This window comes from Oncorhynchus tshawytscha, linkage group LG08 (genome assembly GCF_018296145.1).
Source record: "Oncorhynchus tshawytscha isolate Ot180627B linkage group LG08, Otsh_v2.0, whole genome shotgun sequence".
Classification (NCBI taxonomy): domain Eukaryota; kingdom Metazoa; phylum Chordata; class Actinopteri; order Salmoniformes; family Salmonidae; genus Oncorhynchus; species Oncorhynchus tshawytscha.
The window spans coordinates 49,252,982-49,265,438 of NC_056436.1; the positions used below are offsets into that span (position 1 = coordinate 49,252,982).

Consider the following 12,457-nt stretch of genomic DNA (forward strand, 5'->3'; position numbering starts at 1 on the left):
GATGAAAGATGTTACTTTTATCACTGTCATCATCCTGGAAAAATGCAGCATAATTCCATCGAACCTCATCGCCAGTTCCTTTGTTAAATTTAGTCTAATCTAATTCAGGACTGGGGATGGGGAAGTCACAATTTAGTGTGCCTCCCGCCACCTACTGTGCAGGATGGAAACACGATTCCCCCAAAAATGTAAAAAATAAAATAAAATACTCATCAACTAAATCAAAAAATGTTCTGTAAAAAATTAAACCAATCTGATTTCTACAGAGGAGTGCGGGCCGTCTTCAGATGTAAAATCCTTAAGTCCCAAAAACCTTTCTGCTGCAGCCATATGAATGTCCAGTTTCTCTTACTTCTTTGAGACTTGAGCCATACAGTTTATAACCGTGGCAATGAAAGCCACAAAATCCACCTTTTTTAACACACATGGTATCTTCTGGCTGGCAGCAAACACTTACTACAGTCTGTGGTGCATCTACTACCTTACCTTGTTTTCTCAACTCTTTTAAATCGCCTCTGCATAGGAGATTCGATAGAGCGGTCAAACTTTCGCCACCTCAATCTCTTTCACCCTTACAGGGCACTCCAGGAACTTGGGATCACAATTGCAACACCATCATCCTTTTATACGTCGTTCTTCAGTATACTCCGTCCCTCTACACACACTTGAAACACGGCCAAATCCTTTTAAAATTGGTTTGAAGACGAAAGCTCATACAACATATCTTACATAACCAAGCATCACATGTGCAGGTTTATCAAAAAATAACAGAAACACCAAACTTTCTTATTTTTCTCCATTCACCCAGTGGTACAGACGCCGGGCACCAACCACAGCACATCCACATCTCTTCAGGAGGCTCCGGACTGGAGACCGTCGTTGGACCGTCGTCCAAGCTGTTTAAAGGCACAGTCAATTTAGTGTATATAAACTTCTGACCCACTGAATTGTGATACAGTGAATGACTTGTGTCATGCACAAAGTAGATGTCCTTACCAACTTGCCAAAACTATAGTTTGTTAAATTAACAAGAAATGTGTGGAGATGTTGAAAAAGGAGTTTTAATGACTCCAACCTAAGTGTATGTAAACGTCCGACTTCAATTGTATTTACTGTATTTAATACCATCTACTGTACCTTGCCTATGCCGCTCGGCCATCGCTCATCCATATACTTATATGTACATATTCACATTCACCCCTTTTGATTTGTGTGTATTAGGTAGTTGTTGGGGAATTGTTAGATTACTTGTTAGATATTACTACACTGTCGGAACTAGAAGCACAAGCATTTCGCTACACTCGCATCAACATCTGCTAAACGATTATGTCACCAATAAAGTTAGATTTGATTTGATTTGAAATCACAAAACTTATTCGAATTCTGTGACAATTTTCTCGTGTACACCAGACGTTTAAAATAATTTGTGTGTCTTTCACGATAATCTGTGATTGTGTGTTGATAATGTTTAACCTTAAATGTTTCCAGCCCTTAGGTCTTCTACTTTTAACCACAGACTATTTTCACACATGGCTTTGTTTGGCAGCACTTTAACTGGTCCTTTTAAAGGTAGCAACTCTTTAAACGTAATGGGATAGTTCAGTGAAATGATGTATTCAGATTTGTTTCCTTACCTAAAACAGTCCATGGATTGCTCTAAGGAGTTACTGCAATAAACACTTTTTGATTTTGGTAGAACAGTCACTGCCAAGAAATACTAATGTTAGCATTTTTGGACAACAAGCTTAACGTTACTTAGCATAGAGTGGGTCTGAAGTTACACATCACACTATTACAACAGTGTGACTGGCAATTTGAGACGTTCAGGAGCGTCAGGTACTTCTGGAATGTCTATGGCCTGTCCATCTTTTTGTGAGAAATTACTCTGGTCACTCAAAATATTTTTAAAAGTATATATTTATAAAGTATAAATAGCTCACACTTTATGAAGCCACACAAAAATACTTAACTACTGATTAGTAAATGGTTTATAAGGGGAAAGGGGGATTCCTCAGTCAGTTCTACAACTGAATACATTCAACTGAAATGTGTCTTCCGCATTTAACCCAACCCCTCTGAATCAGAGGTGAGGGGGTCTACCTTAAACGACATCCACGTCATCGGCGCCCAGGGAACAGGGTCAGAACGACAGATTCGATCCAGCAACCTTTCGGTTACTGGTCCAACGCTCCTACCCTGCCAGGCTACCTGCCGTCTATAAGGACCTATATTAAACATCTTACGAATGGAGTAAAGATTAATAAATTATTTTACTATTTACTAATACATTATAAATGCTTTATTGCGTGGAGCTATAACTAATTGCTACCCATTTTTTTGCTTGCCTGAAACTGACAAGACTAATTCATTAACTTTTTTTAAAAATTGTTCCTTAAACTTAATTTCATTGTTTTGATAAGTTATATTTCTTATACTTCATGGATTTTAGGTATGTTATTCAGAACCGTTTCAATTGTTAAAACAGCGTTGAATCTGAACCTTCAAATTAATGATATGGCATTTCTGAATAGCCAACCCGATCGAGTGCTAATCATTATGACATTTCTTCAGGAGTTCTCAGGATGTACTGAACAGAGCATTTATAATATGAGAGCCCAACAGTCTTTGTACCTGCATTAGCTACACCTTGGACTAATGTCATCCCTGAATATTGGCCTCAGAGAAAGCTAATTAACTTTCACTATCATTACTTCCTTGCAACGTCTGGGTCTTTTGTGAGCCAGTCAGGCTTCGGTTGCCGAGCATGTACATCTGGAAGAATTTGTTTTTTAGTAATTGGTTGTAAAGGCTGAGCAGATAATAAAGTGAAGTTACAAGTGAAGGCCACTCTCAGTTTCTCGTGAAGTCAATGGTGGTGAGGATGACAGATACTTGAATATCATCTCCAATCTTCATTTGGCTGCGTCTTACAGTTTTAAAGTTTGGGTTCCTTTCTGAGCCAAGGCCGTTGTGATCCATGTTAATGGTTATTTATATTGCAGAGCCATACTTGCTGTGATCTTCTGTTAAGAATTATATCCCATTAAATCATTATTGCTCCCCTATTCTAGAGCCTGGTAATAAGTGGGGCAGGTCATTTAAAATGTCAAAAGGATTATGTGTTAGTGACCATGTTATAGAGCTTTAACTAGTGTTACTGTAGTCACTAGACCATAGACCAACATATGAGCATCAGACAGGGACATTGTAGTCTTAAACACCAGAAAGAAACAATATTTTTCACAGGGCTTGGGTTAATTTTGTTGATTGGGAATATTAATCTTAATTGATTTCATTGGCCACCTTCTTGTAACCATTAATCAACTCTCTCATTGGTACAGTATGAGGCGCTTTGATTCACCACCACAACAGACGAAGATGAACTCAGCAACATGTATTTCTCATTATAACACCACACTCGACATAAATATTAATAGCGTCGTTTTCAGCTTGTGGGCATGAATCATTTTTGTAGACAGGGAATTTTAACAGCCAGCCATGCATACCCATGAACAGTCCATAAGCAAGGTGTCGTGATAAACAACCAGTGGACCAAGTTACGGCCAAGTAAAAAAGAAAAATAATATCCAAGCCACGTATTCAAAGTGCCATTTATTCAACGTAGCTACTCACAGAGTACCTACGCAGCCTCTATGGATGTGCAAATCTTAATTTGAACTTGCGGTTTGTCAATAGCAATGTATCAACAATGACTCAGTGTTATCTCTGGTCGTGCTTATGAATACTTTGGCACTTTACAAATGTCAGCATGCCGGACGCCGTTCACTGCAGTGGTGTATTTCTTGCATTGGTCATGTGTTTTGTGTTACTTTGGACACGATGCTTTGAAGAATATGACAGAAATCAATGTGATTGCATCAAGTGTGTATTGGGCCTCAAATCTTTGTACTACAGTATTTCTCTTTGGCTTTGGTATATGAAGCAGTAGCGGTGCGTGGGTAAAATCCCTTTGGAAGCCAAGCCAGGGGAGGAAAAGCAATATTGCAACCTACAGTGGGGAGAACAAGTATTTGATACACTACCGATTTTGCAGGTTATCCTACTTACAAAGCATGTAGAGGTCTGTCATTTTTATCATAGGTACACTTCAACTGTGAGAGACGGAATCTAAAACAAAAATCCAGAAAATCACATTGTATGATTTTTAAGTAATTAATTTGCATTTTATTGCATAACATAAGTATTTGATCACCTATCAATCAGTTAGAATTCCGGCTCTCACAGACCTGTTAGTTTTTCTTTAAGAATCCCTCCTGTTCTCCACTCATTACCTGTATTAACTGCACCTGTTTGAACTCGTTACCTGTATAAAAGACACCTGTCCACACACTCAATCAAACAGACTCCAACCTCTCCACAATGGCCAAGACCAGAGAGCTGTGTAAGGACATCAGGAATAAAATTGTAGACCTGCACAAGGCTGGGATGGGCTACAGGACAATTAGCAGCTTGGTGAGAAGGCAACAACTGTTGGCGCAATTATTAGAAAATGGAAGAAGTTCAAGATGACGGTCAATCACCCTCGGTCTGGGGCTCCATGCAAGATCTCACCTCGTGGGGCATCAATGATCATGAGGAAGGTGAGGGATCAGCCCAGAACTACACGGCAGGACCTGGTCAATGATCTGAAGAGAGCTGGGACCACAGTTTCAAAGAAAACCATTAGTAACACACTACGCCGTCGTGGTTTAAAATGTTCTGATAATTGTATTGTTTGCTCTATAACATATTAGTTCGTATGCCTTGCCACCGTGATATATAGGCCTAAGGCAGAGACAATAAGTAACAGAATAGTGGCAGAATAAATTCAGCCACGCCTTTGTTTCATCACAAAACCAGAGAGCAACATCTATCCACAAAGCATCTTGCATGTAACAAACTGTTACATGACCTACAGCATGGTCAATCAAGTTAATGTTTCTGAAATTTTCGGACTACTAAACAATTGTTGATTCAGAACCACAGAGTTACCGCAAGTCTCATAGAAAACAGGAGCTGCCTCCACTATTCCAGCACCACTTCATCTTCAACATTTCAACATCAAATCCCCTACAATACATGACCAAAAGAATGTGGACACCTGCTCGTCAAACATCTCATTCCAAAATCATGGGCTTTCCACTAAATATTGGAACATTGCTGCAGGGACTTGCTTCTATTCAGCCACAAGAGCATTTGTGATGTTGAGTGATTAGGCCTGGCTCGCAGTTGGCATTCCAATTCATGCTAAAGGTGTTTGAGGTCAGGGCTCTGTGCAGGCCAGTCAAGTTCTTCAACACCAATCTCAACAAACTATTTCTGTATGGACCTCGCTTTGTGCACGGTGGCATTGTCATGCTGAAACAGGAAAGGGTCTTCCCCAAACTGTTGCCACAAAGTTGGAAACACATAATTGTCTAGAATGTCATTGTATGCTAGAATTCCCTTCACTGGAACTGAGGAGCCTAGCCCAAACTATGAAAAACAGCCCTAGACCATTATTCCTCATCCACCAAACTTTACAGTTGGCACTATGTATTGGGGCAGGTAGCGTTCTCCTGGTATCCGCTAGGATGTCGTACTGTCAGATGGTGAAGCGTGATTCATCACTCCAGAGAACGCATTTCCACAGTCCAATGGTGGCGAGCTTTACACCACTCTAGCCCGACGCTTAGCATTGCGTTTGGTGATCTTAGGCTGCTCGGCCATGGAAACCTATTTCATGAAGCTCCCGACTAACAGTTCTTCTGCTGACGTTGCTTCCAGAGGCAGTTGGGAACTTGGTGGTGAGTGTTGCAACTGAGGACAGACAATTGTTACGAGCTGCAGCACTCGGTGGTTCCAATCTGTAAACTTGTGTGGTCTACCACTTCGCGGCTGAGTCGTTGTTGCTCCTAGATGTTTCCACTTCAAAATAACATCACTTACATGATGAACTGACTTATTGGAAAGACGGCATCCTATGATGGTGCCACATGAAAGTGACTGAGCTCTTCAGTAAGGCCATTCTACTGCCAATGTTTTCCTATGGAGATTGTATGGGTGTGTGCTCGATTTGATACACCTGTCAGCAACAGGTGTCACTGAAATTGCCGAATCCACTAATTTGAAGGGGTGTCCACATAATTATGTATATATAGTGTATGCTTAGTCTAATATAGTGACAAATAAAAGATACCAAAAACTATTTAGTCTAATCAACGCAAGCTAAATATGTGGCTGTCCGTGGTACTGATTTCTCTGTGTGTGTGTGTGCGAAAGTAGAAAAAACATGTTGACTCACCAATCCTATCCTCGTCTCTTTCATGTTGCCAAAACAGTGTAGGACTCTGTCATACAGTAGGCTACACACTTTTAGTTTTTGTTGTCCTGGCTAAAATGTTTGCTCACTAGCCTAACTTCCTTTCATGGGCAATGATGAGCCCCCATATCTAGCTACATATTGAACTTCAGACCAGGGACACAAAGTATGAATTCATGGTTGGATCAGCATCACTGTTATAATCATTGCCCAGTATTGAGAATTAAGTAGAACCAGAAGTCCAAATCTCCATCTATGTATAAAGGGACAATTTTAGCAAGCTAGCTAGCCACTGGAGGACAACAAAATGAGATACAACCCCCAAAAAAAATCTGTCAATGACGTTTGGATTTTGTTGTGATTGGTGTGAAGCCAAATCCAAAGTGGCGCCAGGACCATTCAGAGTTGAGCTCGCTCAGATCCTTTCAATGCTGATTGGCTATTATTTTACTGTTTTCATCAAAGGGAGGCCAAATGCTCGCTGGCTTCCCTTGCATTCAATGCTACGGCGGCAACCATATCATACTCTTTTTGATCAGACCTCAATAGATAGATGGGCTGCACATAGAGACAGAGGGGTGCTGTTTTGCTCGCTTGACATTGAAAGTCAATATATATAAAAAATATTTAAATAAAAAGAGTTCTTAACAGGGCGTGTTTTTTTTTTTACCCTTTTTTTACAGTACATAAAGTGTTGTGTAATGCATTAGTTGATTAGGTCTATAAATGTTGCATTGGTAGTGGAACTCTTTTATTCTGTGATTGTAATCATGGCGTTGGAGGGACACTAGCATTGGATTGGAACAGAAAAAAACTAACATTTGCACAGTCCTGTAAACGTTAATGTGATCTGTATTTTGGAATGCAATGATTGTATGTTTTTCTTTATTGATGATTTAAGTATTTACTTCAGTACTTCACATTTACAGTACTTTACTTCAGTACTTCACTATGCCTTGGGACCAATGTCAAATTGTATGTGTTTTTATGTCCCATCAAATTAAGGAATATATTTTGCAAGATTTTAAGAATATATATTTGAAAGTAGTGTCCTTTTAAAAAAGAATAATACTTTGCCTTGGACCATTTTGTATTGGTACAAATATGCTTTCTCCGGTGAGATACATTCAGCCTCTTGCGAATTAAAGGAAAATGATGAAACACAGAGATGAAAGATAAATTATTTAGGTTTCCATATCTTTATTGGTAAAGTTTTTGGGGAAGCCTGGCTTCCCTTGGGATCCATGAATACACATCACTGATAATAAGCCTATTGAAAGGCTGTAGATTTGAGCTATTCGGTTAAGTTGCCCCACCCTCATGTATTATTGGTTAAATGACCTGTCAGCTAGGCTGAGGAGGATTCTGATTGGTCCTGTGTCTCCAGGTGTACAACCAACATTATCAGGCCGTGCTGGACGGCATGGAAACAGACAGCATCATGGAGATTGACCCCACCCACCGCATTGAGATCTTCAGGATGGGCAACGGTAGCAATGAGGTCCTCGAGGTCCACGACTTCAAACATGTAAGTATTGACAAAATACACATTACGTACAGTATACTTTATGCATACTTCATTTACCGTCTCTTTTTTATTATTATAGTTTTTGTGCAGAATGATTGAATTTGTGTTTGAGCACTTTCGAAATTGTTCCTATATTGTGTAAAAGCATTTCTGTTCTCCTGAAATCATATCTTCTTCGACAATACCCTGCACTCTCTCCTATTTTTTTCTCTCTCTCACACAAAAAAGCTGATAAATAATACAAAATATCATAACAAGAGCTTTCAATTCCCTCTCATACCCAACGTGCACACATACACACAAAAAGTGCTTTCTAGAACCTAAAAGGGTTATTCGGCTGCATGTAGATTGTAGAACCCTCTTCAAAAGGGGTCTACATGGACCCCAAAAGGCCCAAAAGGGTTCTACCTGGAACCAAAAAGATTTATCCTATGGGAACAGCTGAAAAACGTATTTGGAACACTTTTTTCTATATAAAACTAAATATCTAATAACAAGAGGTCTCAGTTACTTCTCACACTCATACTCACATGCAAGCACTTGCGCGCGCGCGCACACACACACACTCACACCGATAGCATGCATATTGCTGGTTCCTCCTCCATTCCATCCAGTCTGAAGGATTGACTTCTGTCAGTGAAGCAAATTCACCAAGAAAATGTGTTTGATTCCGGGGACTGCCACGGGAGATGGCGAAACAAGTGAGGGGGCAGAATAATTCCAGCGCCATTGTGATTACAAAAGAAAAGAAGAGAGTGGAGGAAAACACAAACCTGATTATAAGTTATACTAAGTGTTAGCTGGGGGAGGTTGAATATACTTTTTAAAATAAAGGATGTTTCAAGTCATTACAAATTCAAAAGCCACCTTAAAAACTATCTCCGTCAAGCTCAAGGGCTGTGAATGAGGAATTGAAATGGGCAGGTAATGCCACTTCTTTTGTTTCAGGTTAATACAGGGAACATGCTGCAGGAAGAACCTAGGGAACAAGAAGTGGAGATAAGAATACCAGTAGAGACAGGACTGGCATTCAAGCATATTCAACAGTCTTTTGTATGAGAATAATTATGGTCACATAGTGCAACTACCACCAACACATCTAATGTGTTTCAATGTAGCTCTTGTAAAAAATATATATTTTGATGCAAAAGACAGCATCTATGTATTTTGAAGGTTACTCTCTTTTGTTAAAAATGATATCTGGAACTAGAGTAAAGGTCTAAATCATTCCTATTACACAATTAATAACTTTGAAACATGATCAAAATAAGCAATAATACAAGAATACATTTCAAATAATGATGTAGAATTAATTTGGGGGAAAGAGTATAGATGAGAGTAGGCCTACTTCAATTCCAGTTTTCCGGAACCTTGCGCTTGACATCAACACAAACTTGCGTTCTACAAATTGATTCAATCTAAGACACGGATCCCTTTTTATGTGAAGTCTTCCAGGTTACCTTTATGAGCAACACACAGTACCTCATCATATCAATCCAGATTCTATACTGCAATTATCTGCTTTACATTTAGTCATGAAATAATCTATATTTTCCTTAAACTACATACTGTTTCTCAGATATTCCAATATCCAAAGATTACATTGTTTATTGTTTACGGCAAGTGACATTAATCCTAGGTTGTGTCCATTAGGCTCAAAACAGAGGGAAATGGACTGAAAGAGGAAGGCACTACCTTTAGTTGTCCAAAATCAAACAATAATTTATATTTTCCATTGTGAATTTTTTTTTCTCCAGTTTTGCGCCTTAAATGTGCACGGCCCTGAACACGACTGTGAATGAAAGGAAATCACAAACAGAGGTTCAGCGACTCAGAGATAATATTTCATGGCATGGGTTTAGGGCCCCCTTTAACAGGAGCTGAGGGGAGAGCGTGGAGTTAATAACTGATAATTTATTAAAGGTAGAATGAACATGCATGTTTTTTTTTCCTCAACACATTACCTGGGCTGACACTCACAAGATGCTAGATGCGGGAAGAGATGGTAATATAGAGCCCAAGTGACAATGAATCGTACAGCGTCCCCTAACCTTTCTCTGCAATGGCAATGCAATGAGCCCTCCAATCAAATCATTGTTCAGTTGGGAAGCTTAAAGCTATCAGTATACATGTAGCATGTTTAATCAGGGGTGAATAGCGAGCCGGTATTCTGACATTATTTTATAAACCTTGCACCCTTTTCCCATTTATTATCCCCATAATGATGTGTATTTTCTTTCTTTTCCGGTTGACCAACTCTGTTAATTATTGCATCACATCCCGAGATTGTCCTTTTCCTCTCTCTGTAGTGGTGCTCGCCATTACAGTAAAATAAACAGGGGCTCATCACAATAAAGTCAGGCATAAACATTATACTTCTGTGTCGGCGACTGTTATTGTAGAGTTTTAAAGACAATTACAGACGAGGATTATGACAGGCTTCATATCGTGTCGTGGTGTGTGACCTCTAAAGACAAGTGGAATAGAACTTCCGTATTTCCGAGTTAAACGCTCGTTTAAAGACGTCAGAAAGGTATTAGAGCTCTGCGCCATGTCGATGTAATTCAATTACGATTGAATCGAGTCCACTTTCATGCCACCACTTATCGTGATACAATGTTAAGGCGAGCGTGGCCGGTGAAGATCCGGCACTCTATTCTCATATGCACATGACTCTGGTAGCCCTAGAGACGGCACGAGTTACAATCTCATATGCTTTCGTGGGCTTTCAGACTTATTCCAGGAGAACTACTTAGTCAAACAGATAATTGCACACAAAGATAATTAACAGATATGTCTGCTTTGTTGAAATAGGCTTTCTCCTGTCGTCGTCAAACTGAAAAGGCCCTGCATTCCACAAGTTGGGGGGGGTCATCAATGGAGCTGAAATGAGTGGCTCTTCACTAGGCTGCACAGATTAAGAGAGTGACATGAACCTATGACTGACTAATTCAGCGGGGGCAGCCTCCATAGAAACACTGGATGCATTCCAAATATCACCCTATGCCATATACAGTAACTTCAGAAAGTATTCACACCCCTTGACCTTTTCCACATTTTGTTGTGTTACAAAGTGGGATTAAAATGGACTTGCATGTATTTTTTTGTGTGAACAATGTACACAAAATACTCTGTCAAAGTGGAAGAAAAAAATATGAATCATAAAACACTGATATATCTTGACTAGATAAGTGTTCAGCCTCCGGAGTCAATACATCACCAAGAATCACCATTGGCAGCAATTACAGCTGTGTCTTTCTGGGTGCGTCTCTAAGAACTTTTGCACATCTGGATTGTACAATATTTGCACATTTATTATTTTTTTAAATCTTCAAGCTCTGTCGAGTTGGTTATTGATCATTGCTAGGCAGCCATTTAAGTCTTGCCACAGATTTTCAAGCCGAGGCCACTCAGGAACATTCAATGTCGTCTTGGTAAGCAACTCCAGTGTATATTTGGCCTTGTCTTTGCCGATGACAAGCATAACCATAACATGATGCAGCCACCACCATGCTTGAAAATTTGAAGAGTGGTACTCACTGATGAATTGTGTTGGATTTGCCCCAAACATAACATTTTGTAATCAGTACAAAAAGTTCATTGTTAATTTTGCAGTATTATTACTTTAGTTCCTTGTTGCAAACAGGATACATGTTTTGGAATATTTGTAATCTGTCAGGCTTCCTTCTTTCACTCTGTCATTTAGGATAGTATTGTGGAGTAACGACAATGTCGTTGAACCATCTTCAGTTTCCTCCTATTACAGCCATTAAACTCTGTAACTGTTTTAAAGTCACCATTGGTCTTATGGTGAAATCCTTAAGCGGTTTCCTACCTCTCTGGCAACTGAGTTAGGAAAGACACCTGCGTCTTTGTAGTGACTGGGTGTATTGATACACCATCCAAAGTGTAATTAATAACTTCACCATGCTCAAAGGGATATTAAATGCCTGCTTTTTTTAATCCATCAAGCAATAGGTGACCTTCTTTGCGAGGCTTTGTAAGGTCCCTCAGTCACTGCTTGACTGAGGGACCTTGCAGATAATTGTATGTGTGGGGTACAAAAGATGAGGCAGTCATTCAAAAATCATGTTGAACACTATTATTGCACACAGTGAGTCAATTGAACTTATTATGTGTTATTATTATTAAGCACATGTTTTATAAATATAATTTAGTCTTGCCATAACAAAGGGGTTGAATATTTATTGACTCAAGACATTTCAGCTTTTCATTTTTAATTAATGTTAAAAAACAAACATAATTCCCATTTGATATTGTGGGGCATTGTGTGTAGGCTAGTGACACCTAATCTCAATTGAATCAATTCTAAATTCAGGCTGTATCACAACAACATGTGAAAAAAAGTCAAGGGGTGTTAATGCTTTCTGAAGGCACTATGAAGGGAAAAGGGTGCCATTTGGGATGCAACTGCTGCTTCGCCCTAGGATATGTCGCTTGGCTTTCCTGCTTGAGATATCCTCTCTATCAAGTATTGTTTAGCCTGGATGAACCCCTCGTTTTTTACTCAATCTCTTCTAAAAGTGAGGCTTGTGTTGTAGGAGATAAATTGTCTTTGAAAGTGCTGTAATCTAGAAGGAGGTAGAAAAAAGGTAGAAGGAGAAAAA

The 12,457-nt window shown here is 39.4% G+C and overlaps 1 protein-coding gene across 1 annotated transcript in view; it reads left to right on the top strand.

Annotated features, from left to right (window-relative positions):
- LOC112256386 (tenomodulin) overlaps positions 1 to 12,457 on the top strand; it is a 113,545-nt gene that overhangs the window by 79,068 nt on the left and 22,020 nt on the right. The window contains 1 exon segment of the mRNA XM_042325592.1: positions 7,689 to 7,829. Coding sequence (XP_042181526.1) covers positions 7,689 to 7,829 — 141 coding nt within the window.